General features: G+C 45.0%; 1 protein-coding gene across 1 annotated transcript in view; it reads right to left on the bottom strand.

Annotated features, from left to right (window-relative positions):
* The window catches only part of ITGA9 (integrin subunit alpha 9), a 378558-nt gene that overhangs the window by 89380 nt on the left and 266378 nt on the right, over positions 1–22800 (bottom strand). The window contains exons 19-20 of the mRNA XM_032162085.2: positions 8936–9022; positions 4425–4504 (exon numbers count right to left, since the gene is read on the bottom strand). Coding sequence (XP_032017976.1) covers positions 4425–4504; positions 8936–9022 — 167 coding nt within the window. The remainder of the gene's footprint in view (positions 1–4424; positions 4505–8935; positions 9023–22800) is intronic.

Below are 22800 nucleotides of genomic sequence, written 5' to 3' on the forward strand. Positions count from 1 at the left end.
GTCGTGCTGTTGGCAGCCAGGGCCCAGTCTCGCAGGGATTCTGTGAGGCAAAGTCAGTCTTCCTAGCTGAGGGCATGGAAGCCTTTATCCACTGACTCCTGAGAGCTGCTGCTGCTGCTGGGGGTGGGGGTGGGGTGGAATGAACCCCCTGGCACCTGCCTGTCAGGCAAGTGAGTGGGCTCTGGCCAGAGAAAGCCTCAGCAGGGTGGCTGGTGCTGGGAGCCGGAATCTGCCCCAGTTTGTGGATAGATTGGCAAGGGTGAGGGCTGAGGGGTTATGGGCAGGGCACCTACTGTGTGTGCTACTTGTGTAAGTGCCTGTTCCACGAACAATGGACCAATGAAGTTAGGGCATTGCAGCCAGGAAGGGGTTGCTAGACTTCAGCAGCTATGTCTCACCTGAAAGGACTACCCATCATCCATGGACAGCCAAGCCCAGGAAAGAGGCCCTGACCAAACCCACCACTATAAACATCATGGAAGCTCTCGCTATAGACCTTGGCTATAGCAGGTCTATGGGGGTAGATCAGGCATCGATATTTTTGAAAGCTCCCCAGGTGATTCTAACATGCATCCACATAAGGCCTCCGGGTGAGAAAGCACAGAACGGGGATTCTTGTGAGATCATTCTGGAAAGGTGAACATGAGGGAACTGATGCTGTTAAGTGGCTACCATGTGCCAGGCACTATGCTGGGCATTTCTCAGCATGGCCTCACTGAGACCTCAGAGCAACCCCAGAGGGAGATGGAGCACCCACCTTTGACGGGTAAGGAGCAAGTCAGATAAATCAGGTAACTGCCCAAGGCCCCCCTGCAAACCAGAGCTGAGATTCCAACCAGCTCAGTCAGACTTCAAACCAGGGCTCTCTCAGCTGTGACTCCTGCTCCTGATGCCAGATTTGGGAGCGAGAAGGAGGAGGAGCAAAAGAAGAAGGGAGGAGAAGGAACAGGAGGAGAGAGAAGACCTAGTTTCCCTTTATTACTTTATTAACTTTCTAATAGGAATTGTGATCATTATTCCTTGGGAAAAGGCGTGGCTCTTGGGTACATGTTTTTGAACCTACATTCACAGTTGGTTCCCAAGTTCACCCTGCATGGGAGGAGGAAAAGAGTCCCCTAGACCTGCTGAGGCTGGGCTCAGCTCATCCTGACTGTTCCCCACCATGCCGTTCCCTGAACATCTGCTGAGTCCCTGTCTGCTCTGTGCCCTCTCTCTGCCCCCTCCAAGCCCTGCCCCACTGCCTTCCTCTCTCACCCAGCAAGTGCTGAATGGCAACAGCACTTAAATAGCTCTCACATCCCCTCTCCTTCTCCCTCCTATTGTTCTGAAACAATAGTGCTGTGTGATGCTGACCCCACAGGGCCACAGTCTCTGCCCTGGCTCCTCATCTGTCTTCCTACATGAGGTGACATCAGTCCCTCAGGGGCATCCACAGTTTGCAAAAGCAGCAGGATCAGGTGCCCACACAGCCTGACTTCCTTGTCCTTCCTTTCCCAAGGGGTGACAAAAGCCTTGGGATCACTGCTGTGGGCAGGCCAAAGGCAACTCCCCTGTGGATGGGTTGACACCATCCTGGCCCACCCCCGCCCCCACCCCAGCATCCTGCCAGGTCTTGCCCTGCCATATGTTTGGCCGGCTTAGGCCCAACCGTCTCATCTGTCATCGTGTGACTGCTCCAGAATTAACTAAGTTGAAAAGTTGAGATAAAGACGCCAAACATCAAAAGGCTTCCCGTCATTCCAAAAGCTAACGAGCTGGGATACTTTCTAGTGGTCTGCAAAAGCCAGGCTGGTGGCTGCTGAGAGGAGAGGTTCGAGAAACTGCTCAGTCTCAATGTTATGTCCCCCTAAATCTACAAGTAGGCAAAGAGACCTTCAAAGGGTGGTGATGGAAGAAAGGAACAATTGAGATTTTAACTGTAGTTTTCAAGATAAGGAGCTTTAAGGATCTTTCCGTCATAGCAGGGAGTCAAGTGCTGTGTGTGGGTGCCCTCTGGGGCAGTCAGACCATATCTTCACCAATGCCTGAAAAGAAATGAGTGTCTGAAATATTCTGGTGTGTGCTTAAAAGATAATATGGTCATCTTAACATTTGTGATTTAAGAAACTAGAAATTTTTATATTATTGAAGCTACAGATTCTAGGGCTTCCTGAAGCTATGTAGCACTGTTAACGTACATAGAGGGTGTTCTTGAATTCGGTAGGTTACTGTCATTTTCTCATGTGCCCAGCATTTAGCACTGCAACTGGTAAATAGACGGTGCACAATAAATATTTACTGAGTGAAAATGTGCCCAGCACAGAGTAAGGGATTATAAATAGTGGTTCTTAGCCCTGGCTGCTCATTAGAATCATTTGGTGAGCCCTTCTGAAAACTCCATTGCCCAGGTCTCACCCCAGGCAGAGGCAGGGTCAGGGTCTCTGGGGGTAGATCAGGCATCGATATTTTTGAAAGCTCCCCAGGCGATTCTAATATGCATCCAAAACCAGAGCACTGCTGCTGTGTGGACATGTTATTCTAACAAATGAACCTTTCACAATTGTAATACTGGTTCCCTGCCCTCTCTGACTGTTATGATTAGCCCCGAATTAGGTAGAGGCAGGAAGTGTCTTCTTTTTTGGCAAGGGAAATCTCTTCCATGTCACATTCCTTTCCAGGCATACAGGCTGCCTCAGGTATGGAAGGACCAAGAGTGCACATTGATGGGTCTGCCCACCAATGGCGAGTGTTCTCTGGATCCAAGAAATGGCAAGAGAGTAAGAATTTTCAGGTTTGAATGGGCATCTGCCGCCCCTTATCAAATTCATCAACCTCATGCTCTGGGGCCAAGCTGTTGCACTGTGCCACTCCCCTTTTCAAAAACTTTCAGTGGCTCCTCAGTGCCATCAGGATATAGTTCAGATTTTCTAGGTGACCTTTGTCCCCCATGGTTTAGCGCCCAGGCTCCTCTTTCAGCCCCACTCCCACTGTGCTTGTCTGCTCCCCATACTTCTTCTGAGAAGGTGCGTGAATCCCCAGTACACTCCCGTGCCCACCACCTACACAGGTGTAACAGGGCTTCTTGCCCCCTGGACAGCCTCACTGCCGTGCCCATGTTGCTTCAGCCTGAAAACAGACTCCTCTGTTTAAATGTTACCTCCCCACTGAAGCCCTTCCGGATTTTGTGCAAAGGGAAAGAAATCTACCCTATCTATGCTTTGCATAGGTTTCTATTAGATCATAGTCATGTTTTATGTGAATGTAAATTATGTGATCTTGAAAATAGTGTGAATAGAAAATAACCAAGTCTTGTGGACCAGCAAAAAGAAGTGGCTAAAAAGACATTATTGGGATAACTGGCATAATCAGAACATAAACTGCAGATTAGCTAATAGCATAGTGTCAATGTTTAATTTCCTGAATGTGATAACTATACTACACTTTCTTAAGAGAACAGCCTCATTCTTGGGAATGCACACTGAAGTATTTATGAATCAAGAGGCATGATTTCTGCAACTTTCACATGGTCAACAAAAAAAAATTATATAGAAAGAGGATGATAAAATAGATGAGGCAAAATGTTAACACTGGGTGAATCTGGGTAAAGGGTATATATAGGAGTTCCTTGCACTATTCTTATAAGACTTCTGTTAAGTTTAAGATCATTTCCAAGTGAAAATGAAAAGGTTGCCTTGGGTGTTCAACCACCACCCCAATTAAAGCTTGTGTCTCCCTGTTCACCCACCTGAACGCCCCTCCCTCCACTGGAGCTGCCAGCCAAGTGCTACCTAGATGCTGCTTCAAGGCATGCTGGATCTGCCCTGGAGAAGGCATCTCGTAACTCCCCAGAAGCCCCCACAGGCACTCGTGGCTATCCTGGAGAGGGGCAGGCACATGCTTCTGAGGGGAGAAGCTGCCACCCCACGATCCCCTTTCTTATCCATCCACTTGGCTTCCAAGTTAAGCCCTCTCTTCAGTAGCATCTCTTGGGGCCTCTGCCAACAGGCTCAGCCAGGCCCTCAGGCTGCAGGTGACCTGGGGATATCAAGGGACACAGCACCATGTCCAAAAGCAGCAGCGGGTCCAGCCTGACAACTTGCAGAGGACATCTGTCTGATCTGGGAAATACACAGCCGAGTGGGAACTGACCTTGGACTAGAGCCTCACCCCCCGGACCTGTCTCTCCTCAGCTGTAGAATCATCACCTCTGAGTGGCTGATGCCCAGTTTCTCTCAGCTCAATCTGCAGTGGCGGCTACGCAAGCAGCACTAGGCAACCACCAACCCCAAGAGATCTAATTCCACTTAGTGGCTCAAGGCTTTATCACTGAGTAACCATTTCTTCCTCCTCAGCATCCTGGGATTCATCAAAGCTTAACCAGGACACATCCTTTCCTGGTCCCATAAATCTCTTATCTTTGAAAAAAGTGTTTAAACCCCCCTTACCTCTGAGCAGTAACAATGAAGCTGAGAACTTCCTCTTCCCCAGACAGGTGGCTTGTATCAAAGATCACGCTGAATTCATACTAGTGAAAAAGGAAGTGGTATTTGGCATCAGCAGGCATTCCAAACTTAAACTGTTCTCTTCCATCTTCTGCAGTTTATGACCTCTGGAAGCTCATTTGCATGATAAGCTTTATGTTTTATGCATAGCTTTCTGACTGTCAGGCCAAAGGCACAGCTTTAACAGTAAAACCAAGCCTGACACATACTCTGGCCAGAGACCTGCTGCTCCTGTTCAGCCACCGAGGCTCTCTTTAGGAAGTGATGAATTTATACTCTTTAACCGGGACTTTCTAAGTTTCACTCACATACCATCTTTTCAATTTCTGCCACATCTGCAAATTACATCACTTGGGATATTTGCTCATATTTTTGTTGCCTTACTCTTTTAGTTTCAAGATTGTTTTAAAAGAACAATTTATATCACTGTCATAGATGGGAATCCAGGATCACTTGCCAAAAAGAGAAGGTAGTTGTAAAAGTGAACACAATGAAAACAGAGCAATGCTGAACTCTGTTGCCTTTGGAAGCCTCTGAGCCTAAGGTCTACTCTATCTTTGTTGAAAAGGGAGATTTGCTGGTGATAGAGAAGTGTTAAAGATGTGCTAGCAGGATTGGAAACGTTCTCCTGAGTGTGGCTAGGATTGGAAGACTGTTGAAAAGTCTTATGTGCTGAATGTTTGTGTCCCCCCGCCACTCCTCAAATTAATATGTGGAAGGCCTAACCCCCCTATGTGATGGTATGTGGAGATGGGGTCTTTGGAAGGTAATTAGGTTTAGATGAGGTCATGAGGGTGAAGCCTTCGTGATGGAATTAGTGCACTCAGAGGAAGAGAAGACAAAGAGATCTCTCTCTCTCCACGCACACACACCAAGGGAAAGCCAGATGGGCACACATAGAGAAGGTTCTGTTTATAAACCAGGAAGAGAACTCTCACCAGGAACTGAATCTGCCGGGACCTTGACCTTGAACTTCTCAGCCTTAAGAACTGTGAGAAATACATGTCTGTTGTTTAAACCACCCAGCCCAGGGTAATTTGTTACAGATGACTGAACTGACTAAGGCGAAAAGGGTCACTGTTAGGGTCAATGTTGTTCAGTGCTGTGTCCACATACCACTCACGATAATTTCATGAACCATCTAAAATTATCTATTGTACCATTTAGTGGTGAACATCCTGTGATTTGGGGGGCAGTGCCCTAAGTAAATGGTGTTCACCATATACATGTCAGGCATGTGTGAGAATGTGGGAGGAACCCTTGGGTAGGGGTCACAGGACCAGGTTCTACCACAAACTGCTGTGTGATCTTGGCTAAGATACTGTCTTTGCATTTCAATAAAAAGAGGAGGTTGGACAGAATGGTTCTTAAATTTCATCAAATTCTGAGAGCCTATAACTTATATAATGTCTAAACCTTTGGGTTCTAATATGGTGAATTCTAGGCAATGGTCTAATATTTGCAACACTGGATTCTACTGAATGTTTCCTGAAAGCAACGGACGTTGGTCCATTGCAATGGACCATCATCTACAGTGAACATGGACATCTCTTTCTAGAGAGAAATTTCTGTTGCTGTGGGACTGGTCAGCTTACAGTGGGGTGGGGAGCAGGCATGGAGACAGGGCAGGCATGGAGACAGGGCAGGAAGAGGATGAGAAGGAAGAGAGAGGCAGGGTCTTGCCTGGTGTAAAGTCAGCACTGGGAGGAGATGTGAATTAAATTAAACACATTAAAGAGCACAGTGAGATGAGAGGCAAAAGAATTGGGTGAGAAGCCAAAATCAGGGATGGAGGCCTGGAAGAACAGAATGTCAGAAACTGGGCAGGCTGTGAGAGAGAGAAACGTATGGCCATCCAAGGTAAGCCAAAGTATAGCCATGAGGCTTAGCATGTGGCCTGGAGCCTGAGGACCTTCAGGGTTGGAAGGACATGGTAGTGCACGCTGGGCTGCGGATACGGGGAGCCCCGTCTCTGCTGGGTGACTTGTTGGGCTTTCTCCAGGGAATCACCCTCTGCTCCTATGCCCCCAATCCCCAGGTTTAGTCAGTCTTGCTTCAGGTCCCAGCATCTGTATGTGGAAGGAAAGTGGTAGCATTACCAGCTGGGAAAACAACCAACATTCCAATGTTCATACTTCTGTGGGCTCTATCTAATAAATGTTGGCTGGGCGTGGTGGCTCATGCCTGTAATCCCAGCACTTCGGGAGACCTAGGCAGGCAGATTACTTGAGGTCAGGAGTTCAAGACCAGCCTGGCCAACACGGTGAAATCCCATCTCTACTAAAAATACAAAAAAAATTAGCTGGGCATGGTGGTGGGCACCTGTAATTCCAGCTACCAGGGAGGCTGAGGCAGGAGAATCCCTTGAACCTGGGAGGTGGAGGTTGCAGTGAGCCAAGATTGTGCCACTGCACTCCAGCCTGGGTGACAGAGAGAGACTCCCTCTCAAACAAACAAAAATGTGACAAAATTTAACACTCCACTAGAGAGAGAAAGACACATCTTAGATCTGATATGTGATATAGGCTGGAGTTTAAAATGAAATGGAAACTGTTACAAGTTTTTCAATTAAGCCTATTATCTGTTATTCAAAAGATTTTAATTAAATTTGTGTGCAGATGTGCCACATACATTACTATAGGCAATAGTGTCCATGGATTGGGGTCGTCCTTTATCTCCACCCTCACCTGACCTGGAGTCTAATGGGATTTGGCCTGTACTCTGCCAGACACAAGTAATCCATTTTCCAAGGGCAGACACTTATTGAGGTTTCCCTCCTCCTGGGGTGAATGTGGACAGAATGAGGAAGAGAGGCAGAAAAAATCCGGGAAGTCATGGGCGTAAGGGCCACTGTGCTTTTGCCAAGATCACACAGTTTCTGGTACAGCCTGGTCCTATAACCCCTACCCAGGGGTTCCTCCCACATTCCCACACATGCCTGACATGTATATGGTGAACACCATTTGTTTGGGGCAGTGTTCCCCAAATCACAGGATGTTCACACTGGGAGTGGTACACTAAGATTATTTTAGGTGGCTCATGAGATTATCTTGGGTGATACGTGAACACAGCACTGAACAACATTGACCCTAACAGTGAGAAAATTATTACCTTTTTGCCCTAGTCAGTTTGGGATTCTATCATAAATTACCCTACCTTGGGTGGTTTAAACATTTATTTCTCACAGTTCTGAAGGCTGGAAAGTCCAAGATCGAGGTGCATTTCAATGGGGCTCATGGGTTCAAGTGATTTGCTAAGAAATGACCAAGTCTCCTCTCTCACCAGAATATTCTCACCATTGGTTTATAAATAGCTACTAGATACTGGGACCAAAGAGCCTTGGAGATTAAAATGATCTGAGTGTATGACCCAGGCAGGAGAAAAGGATGAAGCTTTCACTTTTTTTTTTTTTTTTTTTTTTTTTTGAGACGGAGTCTCACTCTGTCACCCAGGCTGGAGTGCACTGGCATGATCTCAGCTCACTGCAATCTCTGCCTCCCAGGTTCAAGCGATTCTCCTGCCTCAGCCTCCTGAGTAGCTGGGACTACAGGTGTGTGCCACCATGCCTGGCAAATTTTTATATTTTTAGTAGAGATAGAGTTTCACCATGTTAGCCAGGATGGTCTCGATCTCCTGACCTCGTGATCTGCTTGCCTCGGCCTCCCAAAGTGCTGGGATTACAGGTATGAGCCACCACGCCCGGCCAGCTTTCACTTTTTTAAGGGAAAAAAGGTAGACAAAGGAATACAAATTTCCTTCAAATCATGGCAGGGAAAATAGCTTCCGTTTCTAAAGGCAGACTTGGTCTTTTTAGATTCTAGTTTTGCCTCCAACCACCACAACTTTTTACCTATGTTTGTATCTCCTTATAATGATGGCACATACTACAATGTTCCATGAATGTCTGAAGATGCTGTAGTATACTATTTGAACTTAGAAAATCTGTCTCCATACCAATACCAAAGTGACTTAATTTCTTTACTCTTTTTAAAAATGAAGTGGGATACAGGTATTTAGAGAATTTTGAGAGGTCTCTTCAGAAAACTGTGAGCACCCAAGGGAGTGACAGGACTATATGTGACAGACCACATCTTCTCCTGTGTTGTCTAGGGGACTCAAAGAGGCACAGAATGTCTCAGAAAAAAAAATTATTTTAGGAAGGCCAACTAAATGGCACTTGCCAAAGTGCAGAGGCCGTGGTGTGTCCTTCACTTTCACATTTGGGGTACATCATGTGAATCAGAGAAAGACCATATGATGCAGCCCCTCCGGAGTATACCCCGGTGTACACTGCCAGGGACAGGGGCATGTCAGGGCTTCAGTGTCCGCCCCAGCTCATATTGGAGGCAGGGGGTGGGAGGACTCCTCACCTCAGGGAGGCAGTGCCGGAATCAATGGCTGGTGGGAAGGGCTGGGGGCCTGCTGCCGAGGAAGGGTCCCGTCTGTTCCCTTACCTTTGACTTTGACCTCATGAAAGGAAATCCCACGCTGCATTTGAGGAAGTCCGATTCCAGCAGCTCACAGGAGATGCCCATCTCCTCCTGAAAGAAAAAGCACCAATAGATGGGCCGGCTGCACGAAAGGCAGGTGTGTGGGAGCAGGCTCCGCAGGGCAATCGAGTCCTTCAGAGCAGTGCTCAGACAGTAGGCACCAGTGGGACGAGGTGCCCTGACCAGGCCATCTCCAGCCCCCTTCCAGCTGCCCACTTTTTCATGGGTTCCCTGGGAAGACAGGTAAGAGGACAAAACCACTCTTCATTCCTAACTAACGCTTTGGGTTCAAACCCTAGGGTGGTCCCGGTGAGGTGGGCTGGGCCATGGGTGAGCTGGAGACCTCCTAAGGTTTGGATGAAAAGGCAACCCTGTCATCTTCCTGGCCCCTTTCTCCTAAGCCCACACCCTAATCCTGCCTTTTCAGATCTTGGTGGTTTAGGAAAGACAAACTCTAAGAAAATCACACCAAGAAAAGAGAGGGTTTCTTCCTAAAGCCTGAAGCAGTGAGGGCTGGGCTGTCCACAGGCAAGTCTCCCCAGAGTGTGGGGAGGGTACAAGGGTGAGGAGAGGTTTCCAAGCGTAGCCAGCTTAGGCTGGACTCTGCACACAGCGGCTTGAGAGAACCAGAAGAGAAACGCTGTAGGGAACTGCTGTCTTTCCACCTGGGCACATGGCTTCCAACCAAGGTCAAAGGAAAGCCAAGGGGCTCTTCACAAACCACAGGGCTTCTCAGAGTCACCGAAAGCAAATCAAGACTTCCAAGCGGAAACAGTATGTTTACAGATTTTGGAAGAGAAGGTACAGAGGTCCTCCATTTCCAAGACTCACATCTCAGCTCAGACTAACATTTCAAGGCATTTAGACAGGTGGATGAAAAATATTTTTATTTTGTGTCCAACTGGTAAAAACGTGTGAGCATTTACCATAATATATCTACTGAAATTATCCAATTATACATATCTTATTATTCTAATATATTATGAACATTATCAAATGCACCAAAAATAAAGGTGATAAAAGGTAAATAACTATGGGGCTAGAAATCAAGACAGTAATTGTGGAATAAGTGGAAGGCAGTTCTGAGTGCAGGTTACACAGGTTTGATCACTTTGTGAAAGTTCATTGAGCTGGTAACTTAATAACTTGTATATTTTTGTTTGTTTGTTAAACATCAATACACCCTTACTTAGAAAATAGCAATGAAACAAAACCCCCAAAAGCCCAAATACAATTAAACAAAAGATAAGAGATATATAAATATAAAACTAAACTCTAATATATCTTTTCAGCATCCAGTCTTGGATATAACTGATCTCAATGATGATTAGTTTTCTAACATCTCTCTGTGCTCTTAGCCAGTGTTATTCACACAGAGACCCAGGATCGCCTGTGTTAGTATCACGTTGGGAGCCTCTTTAAGGGTGAGGCAGGAGAATGGCGTGAACCCGGGAGAGCAGAGCTTGCAGTGAGCAGAGATGGCGCCACTGCACTCCAGGCTGGGCGAGAGTGCGAGACTCCATCTAAAAAAATAAATAAATAAAATGCAGATTCCTGGGCCACACTCTAATTGCATTGCATGAGTCTTTTCTGAGTAGACACAGAGACTGCAGGGTCTGGGATGAGCATTTTTAATACATAAAATTATTGAGTGATAAAATTAGTGTTTCTGTCGGGTAATGATGTTTGGTAGCTGCTGCTATGAGCTTTCCTTCCCCTTCAGCCCATTTGGCTGGCTGCCAGAGGAAGCTTCTTAAAATATGTCTCTTCCCACTGCAAACAGAGTGAAGTCTCAAATCTTAATCCCAGCTTCCATTTTGGCCCTTCCTGTTCTGCTGTGGTTCTTCCACCCCTGCCCCATGGCACACATACACACCCTGCCTGCTCTTATGTTCACACCTCTGTTTAAGTTGTCCTCACTGTCAAGGAGCACCTTTCTTCAGCCCTTCCCCCAAGGTTTTCTTCCTCTGTCTTGTCCCCAAACACTCATGGATGGCAAGCTCATGTATGTAACATGCAAATGGCACAGGATTCAGAACGGGCCCTGAGCATGCACTGGGTAGCTGAGTTGCCGTATCACACACCACATTTCAGCACTGAGAGAACATATCTGAGAGATGTTAATCGCTGTCCTCGTAGAGCTCAGAGTTCAGAATGGGTGGGGACCTCCCAGCAGAGACACAGGTATTTACACGGCTGTGTGATGGCAAGTGTGAGGGCTGCTCTTAGAACCTAGAGAACAGGCATTGGCAATTTCAATAAGGAAAACCAGAGAATAATTTCTCAAATGCTTTCTCAAGAACTGCATGGCATTAATGATTCACCATAGGTGGCGTTTCACTACCATCTTCTTCCTCATATTCCTCCTACCAGAAGCAACACCCACAATTGTCCCAAGTAGACACTACCCTAAATCCTGGCTAATCGGCCTGTGGACATCAAAGGCAGCAAGCCAAAGTCTTGGATGACTTTAGTTCTCTCGGTTTCCTGGGGACTGTCCTGGTTCATTTCTGTCATTCTGGTATAATTACTCTCAAGAGTGTCCCAGGATAAGCAAATATATATAAGTGTATGTGTGTGTGTATCTCACACATACACATATACATATATTACATGTTTACCTAACTGTTCCCAGTTTCTCTTGTAATGCCCAATACCTCACTGGGAATTCCTTTCAAACCAGGAGAGAAGCTTTAAGTCAAAGGTCTGTTCTTGAAGTAAAGATTTATTGGCTGGGCGCTGTGGCTCATGCCTGTAATCCCAGCACTTTGGGAGGCCGAGGCAGGCAGATCACGAGGTCAAGAAATTGAGACCATCCTGGCCAACATGGTGAAACCCTGTCTCTACTACAAATATAAAAATTAGCTGGGTGTGGTGGTGCATGCCTGTAGTCCCAGCTACTCAGGAGGCTGCGGCAGAAGAATCGCTTGAACCTGGGAGGCGGAGGTTGCAGTGAGCCGAGATCGCACCACTGCACTCCAGCATGGTGACAGAGCAAGACTCTGTCTCAAAAAAAAAAAAAAAAAGAAATAAGAAACCAAAAAGATTTATTGCCCCAAAGACTTCTTCAGTTTTCGCATGTGTGAAATAAATGTCTTCAAAAATTTACTCTGGAACTCGAGGAAACCTCAGTTTAATTAGCTTTGACCTAAGACAACAGTACTTTTGATCATTCAAAAGCTGCTCAGCTACCTTATTTTTGTTAATTCCCAAATGCTAGAACATAACATTTATATCAGCATTTACTTAACTATTTCTGGTCTCTCTTCCACCTTACTCAGTCAAATAAAAATTTCAAAATTCTGGTTGGATCTTGGTGAGGACAGGCCAAAAGAGTAAACCAAAGACATCATCTCTAGGAACAAGAGAGCTGAGCTTATGGTTCATGACTCATGTGCTCCGGGATGGTGTTACAGGAAGGGATGTCATGGATTACCCTTCTGCTGCCTGTCAGCACCAACATAGCTGTTTATACTGGCCATGTCAACTGCCCTGACCAAATGTTTTTAATTCTATACCCCTCTCTTCTACTACTGTGATTTCCAAGGAGGCCCAGAGGTGTATCAGAGCTTGGGCTTTGGCAAGCAGTACCACTCCTTGTGTGGATGCTGGCGGTGCTCCACTCAGAACCCCCTTACCAGATAAGTACAACAGCTTGAATGGAGTCGCTTTGCCTGGGAGGTTATGACACCTTCCCCAAAAGCATTCCGTAGCCACTGATTGATGTGGGTACCCAAGGATGTCCCCTTTGCCTCAAGACAGGACCAACTCTGTTGTACAATTAATGTTCCAGAGCTCCCATAGGATTGGGTGAAGCAGACTCCAGCTGAGCCCACATGCCTGTTTGGTTCCTTCCCCTCCTCATTCTGCTCCCTTCGCTCCTCTTGCCCCAATAAATCCCCTTCATGAGAGCGTATCTCGGGTGCTGCTTCTGGTGAACCTGAACTCAGATAATACTCTTCCCTTATGAGGCTGCTGGCACCGAGAACCACTTGGAAAGTCCTAGGCATTTGCTCCCAGGTGGGGAGAGGCAATGAAAGGAGGATGAGGAGAAAGCTCACATGTTTATGATTCTTGTTTAAATCCATACTAAGGAAGAGAAAACCGTCCTGACTGCAGTTTATAAAGGTTGCAAGGCTTCCCCCATTAGGGGAGCCCTTCATTCAAGGCAACACCAGTACCCACTTTGTTCTCCTGGTTTCAGATCATGCCCAGGGCATAACCTTAAAAAGCAGAGTCATCATGGAGTCACAAGTCTTCTTGGTAGCCAGGCAGGCACCCAAGAGTCACAGACATACCCACAAGGTAATTCTTTAAATAAAAATAAAACCCCATGTTTAAAATGGATTCAATTTAAAAAATCAATTCAATTAAAAATACAAATTTTGGGGAGATATGGCTAATCTAAGCTGTCCCCAGCTCTAGGCAACATGTCAGTGGAGAGTGCTCTGGTTGGGAGTTGCCTATGACTTCTGCCAGGCACTTGGTATCCACCAGGATGCATATGGGAGAGATTCCAGGGACCAGGCTTCTCCTGTGCTCTGATTGCTTCCACGTTCCAATCATTGCCTACACTGGCTTTAACTTAGAGAACTTAACGGAAGCATTTATCAAGGCCAATGGTTATGAGACTCTCAGCTGACTGGGAACACGGACTAGTGAGCAAACTGTCTATCTAATGTCCCTGATTGCCAGTGCAGACATCTGATTATCTGACTACAATACAATGCAAATCAAATACAGAATGAAACAGAAATCTTGCTCTAAAAGATGCAGACTTTCACGAAATCAATGAAAGTAATGTTGAAAAATGGATAAAACCACTGTAAAACCACTGATAAATCTGGATCTGGCAGAGTTAGATCAGTTAACTGTTGAAGGAGTCAAAATTCTCCTGGATACTACTTTAAGATGCTTCAGAAGACAAAGATTTAAATAAAAAAGATCAAGAGAAGCCCTTAGAAAAAACTGGCCATTGTTAAAATGATCCTTTTGTGATTGTACCAAAAGCCAGACAAAATATGAAGCAAAGGATGTTATCTTACGAAATAGTAGGAAAATTCATATTCAAAATCTGCCTATCCAGCACCCAATTCCTTCTTTTGTTTCAGAAGTTAGGGCACTGTTATTTTAAAGACTCTAGTAAAGCAAATAATATTTTGCCTTGGGTCTAAGATATCTTTGACAATTATAATTACAATGTTTTGAGTGCCATTGAATAAATGCAGGATAAAATAAACCTAATTTCATAATTTTCAGTTTCACATTTCAAGCAGTCTCAATCAAAACTTTTAAAATACATTTTTTAAATAAAATTTTAGACCCTATTTTAAGAGGATTCACATAACTGGCCTTTTCCCCAGTCCCACTTTTCCTGGTCTGGCAAAGACATTCAATATTCTCAGGGTTTCTTGCTGAAGATTATAGAAGATTCAATTAAAAATTTCTACTAACATACAGATAGTCCCTGACTTACGATGGTTCTACTTAAGATTTTTTCAACTTTCTGATGGTGTAAAAACAATAGGTATTCAGTAGAAAGTGGTAGAAAGCTGACAATACTCTCAAGATGCTGGGCAGCGCAGCGAGCTGTAGCACCTCGTCAGCCACGTCATCACCAGGGTAAACAATCAATACTCTATGGAGGGCTGTGTTGCCAGATGATTCTGCCCAACTGTAGGTTAATGGAACTGTTCTGAGCATGTTTAAGTAGGCTAGGCTAAGCTATGATGTTTGGTAGGCTGGGTGTATTAAATGCATTTTCAACTTATGATATTTTCAACTAACTATGGGTTTAACAGGACATAACCCCAACATAGTTCAAGGAGCATCTGCACATTACTCTCAGGATCAGGAAATTATCAGTTAACATTTTTAAAAACACAGTGATGAAAAGCATACTTGATTTATGCGTACTCATTTCTGTATTCTCAGTATCTGGCACTGAGCCTGGCACTTAGTAGCTCCTGAGTTTGCATTTATTAAATGAATAGGCCCTGGCTTATGGGAGATTCCAAAGAAGGGGCTGCAAGAAGCAGCTCATTTGCTGGTCTGCCTGGCACAAGAGATGCTTGTCTTGGCAAAGACCTTCTCTCATCCAGACATACCTTGGCTGTCCCAGCCCCGGAAGTTTGGCCAGTAGAGCCAGGCTCCAGCCCTGTTTGTAACGTGCATGGGTTGGAAGAATCAAATAATGAAATCAGTGAGCCTCTTTGGCCTTCGGGCTCCTTCCTCCCAATCATACAAGCATTTGATGTCAGTTTAGACTCAGGCCTTACTTGACCACGAATATGGTGCTCTTTGGGAACAGAATGTCTTTGTGGTCAGTGACCTGCTTATGCTCAATGCTAGGTAGAGTTTGAAGTCTGACTTCCAACTTTCTAGTTCTGACATGTGTTTGTTAAACTGAAGACGACCCTGGTGTCTCCACATCTGACTGTCAGTCTGGCAATTGAGTGTTCCTCTAAGACCCTTTCCTTCTTCCAGACACAACAAGCATGACCCTTGTGGGCTGGTAAAAGTGGCTTCCATGTTAACTCACTTAGTTAATTTAGAATTCAGATAAATTTTGGAAGCACTTCATCCCAAATTCCCTAATCAACTGAGGTATCAGAGGTGAGCAGAGGTTCTTAATAACCTGGCTCAATGAGTTAACAGAAAACATTCTCAGCAAACACTCTATTAGCAGCACTCAATGATGAGTCAGCTTGAACCTTACCAGAACAGTCGTATTCCCAGAGGGGAATCCTTTGGGCTTGAGCCATAAAGTTCCTACCCATGAAGAAAAACACCTGAGCCTGCAGCATAGAAAGGGTACAACCTTTGGCATTAGTGTCCCAATTTTGATTATTGGCTCAGATATATACCAGCAAGGTGTTGTCAGGCGAATTAACCATCCTTTCTATAAGCCTCCAGTTCCTTACCAGTAAAATGAAGTCATAACACGTGCCTTATAGGAGTATTGCTGGACTGGCACTGCTGATGCGTGTAGGATGGAGTACACAGCCTCTACTTAGCAATGGTTTACTGTGCGCTAGGTAGTATTTTAAATCCATTATCTAAAAACTCTATGTACAGCTTCTCTTTATTTCCATTTTTATGAGGAGGAAACTGGAATGTGAAGTTATATCACTTGCCCAGCGTTTCCCAGTTGGTAAATGATGGAGCCAGGATGTGAGCCGGGCACATTCCTTCCCAAAGCTCTTCTGCATGTTCTCTTTCAATCTTAACTTCCTTCTCCTGCCCCAACTCCCCTGCATATCGCCCTACAGAACATGACATGGTGCTTTGAATACACACACGTGTGGGGAAAAGGCCTGTCATTTGAACAGCATATGAATTACAGACCCCAGCTGTCAAGACACACTCTTCTATGTACTAGATTCACACAATACCTTGTCTCCTGCCACTTGCTCAGGCCCTGATGATACACTCTTGGCTGAGGGTTTCTCATGGATAGTCCTGGAGTCAGAACAAACACAAGTCATGGTACTCTTGAATCAAGGAAGAGTACATGATACATAAAATATGAACCTCCCACTGGAATGAAGCCACATAAGCAAGCACTCCTATTGATCCCTGAGCAGAGATGCAGAGGGTGAACTGTTTTGTTGACTCGCTAGTCAAACTTCTGAAAGAGGCTCATGTAGTCAATCCATCAGGGGTCATGAAAGATCAGAGGCAGATGGGATCTGAGAAGTCACAGAGAGGGTGCTTTTCTTTGTATCCAGAATGTTGGCAACATGAATATCAAGTATAAGCCTTCCTGGGGTCTTAACATACTCAAAGTTTCCCTCTGAAAGGACTTATACATCATCCAGCTGTACATTCATTAATTCACTCACCAATCATCTAACAAACACCTACAAGATGTCAGACACAGAACGGGGAGAATACAACTGACAGGTAAGAAGGGATTTTGACCAGGCTCGGTGGCTCACGATTGTAATCCCAGCAATTTGGAGGCCGAGGTGGGTGGATCACCTGAGGTCAGGCATTTGAGACCAGCCTGGCCAACATGGTGAAACTCCATCTCTACTAAAAATACAAAAAATTAGCTGGGCGTGGTGGGCAGATGCCTGTAATCCCAGCTACTTGGGAGGCTGAGGCTGGAGAATCACTTGGACCCAGGAGGTGGAGGTTGCAGTAAGCCGAGATTGCGCCATTGCACTCTAGGCTGGGCAACAAGAGCAAAACTCTGTCTCAAAAAAAAAAAGGAGACAGCATTTAGTAAGCAAATACTCCAAATTAACACATTTTAATAGAGGGGGAAAAACTATTGGTTGAATATGATCCAGGCTACAAGGAACCTAAATAAATTGTTCCAAGAGCTCATAGCAGGGTGCTACCCTTTGCCTGGTGGAGTAAATAAAAAAGCAAATACATCAAAAAAGGTGACTCTAGGGTGGGTCTTGAAAGGATAAGAATTTGCCTCATTTGGGTGGAACACTGTGATGGGAGAGGCAGTGACATAGTAGCAGAGAGGGTGAAATGAATGGGGTAGATGTTTTGGGACAAGGCTAGTACAGGGTAGCACCAAAACAGCCAGCACCAGGGGAAGTTGCAGCTGTGTGCCCAGAGGCTGAGTGGCATTCCCTTCCTTGATGTGAGTCCAAGGCTTCCAGCTACACAGGCTCTGAAGCCAGCTTCTGAATGATACAGCAGATCCAGCTGTGAAGAACTTCCATCCTCTGCTCCTGGGAGAAATACTGAAGTCAGAGGGCAGACACGTTAATTTCCAATGAGTGATATAGTTGCCCTGTGCAACATGGGGCTCCTGTCAGCAGGACCAGAGAATTCCTGTCTTGGAGGCCAAAAAGGGAAAGCAGTTGCAATCAGAAGGTTGCTTAGTGAGTCAAGGAAGAATTTTACATTTTGAAAACCCCTTTGTTTATTAACTCACTGAAGAGCTATTCACTGACCGCTGCCCCGTATCATGCCCTGTCCTAGGGGATGGGGCTACAATTGCAAACACAGTGCTGCCGTCGCAGCACATGCAGCCTACACGGGGAGATGGCAAAAACAAAAAACTCAAAAGGAAATGAAAAATAACTGGCCAGGCACAGTGTCTCATGCCTATAATCCCAGCACCTTGGGAGGCCAAGGCAGGTGGATCACTTGGGGCCAGGAGTTTGTGACCAGCCTGGCCAACATAACAAAACCCCGTCTCTACTAAAAACACAAAAATTGGCCCAGTTGTAGTAGCACACACCTGTAGCCCCAGCTACTTGGGAGGCTGAGGTGGAAGGATCAATTGAACCCAGCAGGCGGAGGTTGCAGTGAGCCGAGATCGCACCACTGCACTCCATCCTGGGTGACACATCGAGACTCTGCCTCAAATAATAATAAAAATAATAATACTTACAAAAGTAGCAAAAAAAACTGGATAATCTGGATATCATCAATATTTAAAACTCATGTGTTTCAAAGGATACAATTAAGAAAGTGAAAAAATCCACAGGATGAGAATATTTTAAATAATATGTCTAATAGGAACTTTAGGATATATTTTTAAAATGTCTTGCAGCTCAATAATAACAAGATAAGTAACCTAACTAACAAATGGGTAAAGGATCTGAATAGTTTTTCCAAAAAATACATACAGATGGCCAATAATCACATGAAAAGATGCTCAACATCATTAACCTTCAGGGAAATCTAAATCAAAACCACAATGAGATACTACTTCATACTCATTAGAATGGCTACAATCAAAAAGACAAACAATAACAAATGCTGGACTAGATATGGACAAACTGGAACCATTACATACTACTGGTGGGAATGTAAAATAGTACAGTGGCTTTGAAAAGCAGCCTGGCAGTTTCTTAACAGTGAAATACAAGTTATCATGTAAACCAGCAATCCCACTCTTAGGTATGTACCCAAGAAAAATAAAAACATGAGCCCACACAAAAACGTGTACACAAATATTGATAGCAGCATAATTTGTAATAGCCAAAAATTGGAAACAATCTAATGTCCAGCAACTGACGAATGAATAAACACAATGTGGTATATCCACACAATGGAATATTATTCAGCCATGAAAAGGAATGAAGTATGATACATGCCACAAACAAATGAACTCTGAAAACATTACGCTAAGTGACAGAAGCCAGTCACAAAGGACTGGCTCTATTTCATATAAATGATTCCACTTATACACAATGTCCAGAATAGGCAAATCTAGAGAGAAAGAAAGTAGATTTGTGGTTACCTTTGGCTGGTGGAAATAGGGGAAAGGGTACGACAGCTAAGAAGTATGGGGGTTTTTTTTGAGGTAACGAAATGTTCTAAAATTGACTGTGGCAATAGATGCACAACACTGAAAATATACTCAAATCCACTGAATTGTATACTTTAAAAGGGTTAATTGCATGCTATCTGAACTATATCTCAATGAACCTGTTTAAAGTAATCACAGCCTGTGAGAGGCATTCTGAAGGAGGCAAACAGCATTATACCTGGTATAGGTGGAGGGAAGGCCCTTTTGAGGAGGTACCATTTAGCTGAGACCTGCAAGCTAAGAAGGGGCTAAACACACAAAGGGAGAGTGAAGAGTGTCCCTGGCAGAAGAAGCAGCATGTGTGGGGAAGGGCATGGTGAGTTCCAGAAACCAATCAGAGGCCACATGTTTGGGAAGTGACAGATGAAAGGCCAGGCCATGCAGAGCCCTGCGGCTCATCAGGAGTTTGGACTTGGTTCCAAGCACAGAGGGAAGGCACTGGAGGGTTCTGAGCAGGGAAGTCATACCATCTGATTCACATTTTTAAGAATATTTTTAGTTGTGATGTAAGAATAGATCAGAGAGGGCCTGGGGTGGGGAACGCGCAACAATGAGCAGAAAAGGTTTCTTCCTCACCTTTCCCAAAACATTCATGGAAATGGAGTCTGAACAGGTGTGGAGCACAGATCAGATAAACTAAAAGTATCCTTAAGGAACTGGAGCACACAGTGACTCCAGCGCAGATGCCAAATACAGAGAATGGGCTGGCAAGGCTGGGAAGGAGCTGGTCACGAACACTCCGAGGGAACCAGAGGTAATTACCCATGCACTTGGGGAATTTGGAGAAGCAGGACAAAGAAAGTACTACAAAGCCAGTTGCTTCCTTGAAATTTTGTAAAAAAATCCATGTGGAAGCCAAGGCCTACACTATTCTAAGTTTGTTCTTTCCAAGCTTAAAAAAGTGTAACAAGCAAAAGCTACAGTCAAAACAAATGTTTGAGGCAGATGAACCATGTAACTGCTAATGCAAAATTCCTCTCCCAAGTTAGGTAGTGAAATTTGGAGGTCAGGTATGGATGGCTCACACCTGTAATCCTGGCATTTTGGGAGGCCAAGGCAGGAGGTTCACTTGAGGCCAGGAGTTCAAGGCCAGCCTGGACAAATAGTAAGACCCTGTCTCAACAAAAATAAAAATTAGCCAGATGTGGTGGCACACACCTGTGGCCCCAGCTACTTGGGAGTTGAGGTGGGAAGATCACAGGCCCAGGAATTGAAGGTTGCAGTGAGATATGATTGCACCACTGCACTCCAGCCTGGGTGCCACAGTGAGATTCTATCTAAAAAACAAAAATTAAAAAAAAAGCAAGAAAAGAAATTTGAAGTGCATATGAAATAACCCTGTGCCAATCACTGGCAGTTGCAGACCGGCTGGCATCAGAAGCAATTATGTGATCAAATGGAGATGGCGAGGTCTCCTCCCAAACAGTCCACTTGGCCCTGAGGAAAAAAGTGCTTTGAAAGATTTAAAATAAGTAAAAATAATCTTACATTTTAAAAAACCAATACAAATTCAAAAGCACTTGAATAAGCTGTCTCGTTCCTAACGTGTCCCTCTGTAGTGCGGTGAATCAACCCTGTTTAGGACTAATCTTTACATTTTTCCAAAGTGAATACAGACAAAAACACTCCCCTAAATCCTGGTGATTGTCCTCTTCAGGACCACAGGATATGAAATTAAGAAGCTAAATAAACAAATAAATCTAAGTCAACCAGTCGTAACAGAAAGCCCAAAGTACAAAGACTAGCAAGCCATCCCTTCTGAAGCCTAAGAAGTAATTAAAGTATTTGATGTTCACTCAGGAAGTTTTTCCTTCTGTTAAATAGTCACAAATGAATTATTCTCAGATTTTTAAAAATTAGTTTCTCTTCTTCAATTAAAAAAAATTTCCTCAGAGGCTGCAAATTCTTAGTCAACAAACTAAGAATTCAAAGTTGAATTCCATCTAATGAATCAAATTATTTTTATTTTCTATCACTCTTTTCCTTTGCCTTATAGGCTGATGGAAAACTCAACAAGTAGGGACCTCCCCTGAAATGATAGGAAAGAATTTAACCTCATGGCATAAAAACAATTCATGAATGGTGTTTGGATGAAAAGGTTATGCGGGAGTCAAATGTTTGAAGGGGTTCAGGTACTTACTAAAATCCTGGCCAGAAATCTTCATAGAAATGTACTCACGGTGAAGAGTTCCTTCTCACCTACAAACCCCCTTCTACTCTGCTCATTCAAAACTGGTTTGCAACTTGAAGCTGTGAAGGCCTTGCTACTCAAAGTGTGGTCCCTGGACACGCTCACTGTTAGAAATGCAGATTCTCAGGCCTCACCCTAGACCTGATGAGTTAGAAGCTAACCTCTGTGAACACGGACATTTGAGAAGCACTGCTCCATGTCACTGAGCCCTCCTTGGAGGAAATATGCTATTCACCCCATGAAGACCACTTTCCTCATGATGCCCTCTGCCCTCCAGAAAAATAATATGTACATTGCCCATGTTATTTGAGAGATATTGTCTTTGTGAGTGTACACTTTTCTGGAACTGAAGACCTGTCTATTCACATGCCCCTTATCTGAGCAGACTTTGGGACAAGCATTGGGGTGCAATTAGTTTGTTTGATCTCAGGGAGCTCCACGAGAGGGTAGTGAAGTGTGTCATCAACGGGTGAGAAAGCTGGGGCATCTATCCATCTCGTCGGTCTCTCCTTGGTAGAAAACTGTACTGGGGACATTAACTATCCTGCACTTCCAGCCCTCCTGACTCTTGGGTGCAGCACACTCCTGTAGCCAGAGAAAGTTCCTAACCAGAGAGACATAGGCAGGCCTCAGCCTGCAGAGGAACTGTCGTAGGCGGCCTCCAGGGTGGGTGGAGGGGACATGGAGGGTGTTGACAGCATCTCTCCACATCCTCTCCCTCTGCATAAGCAACTGGGCTGGTGGAGCTGTGGACTGAGAACAGAGGCCAGGGGCAGCTACTGTTGAACTTTCTTTGGCTGCAGATGAAGGGATGGGGCCTGAGAGGACCTCCTCCTAGTCTAGCACCCTCGGAGTGTGTCTCCACAGATCAACCTGTCAGCTCATGGAGCCCTGTCTCAGGGGCCAGCAGCTTAGTAATCTCTTCCCTCGGGTTGGCACATCCACTTTGCTACTCCTGGGTACATCTCAGGACTCTTCTTAAAGAACTGGTATCCACTTCTAGGATGATCCTTCCTCCCTTTCTCTTTGTTGCTTCAACAGGTCAGCTCCAATCTCCTCTTACCTAGATCAGCACAAAATGGCCTCCTGGTGGATGCCTTGCACTCAGCTCTCTTCCCTGATATGGTCTGCAAACTGCCACAGGTGAATCCCAATATGATACTTTGTTTTTGCTAAAAAGCCTTCAAAGGTTGTTAACAAGCAACATCCTTCATTGGTTCTTAACTGGGGGTGTGCACTGGCACCACCTGGGAGCCAGAGATGCCACGCCCAGCTGTGCAGGCTGATCACTGCATAGAAGACCTGGCTGCTCTCACCAAGCCCTTCACCTTGGCATGAGTGTCTCCAATT

Source organism: Hylobates moloch, unplaced genomic scaffold (assembly GCF_009828535.3).
Source record: "Hylobates moloch isolate HMO894 unplaced genomic scaffold, HMol_V3 SCAFFOLD_8, whole genome shotgun sequence".
NCBI lineage: Eukaryota > Metazoa > Chordata > Mammalia > Primates > Hylobatidae > Hylobates > Hylobates moloch.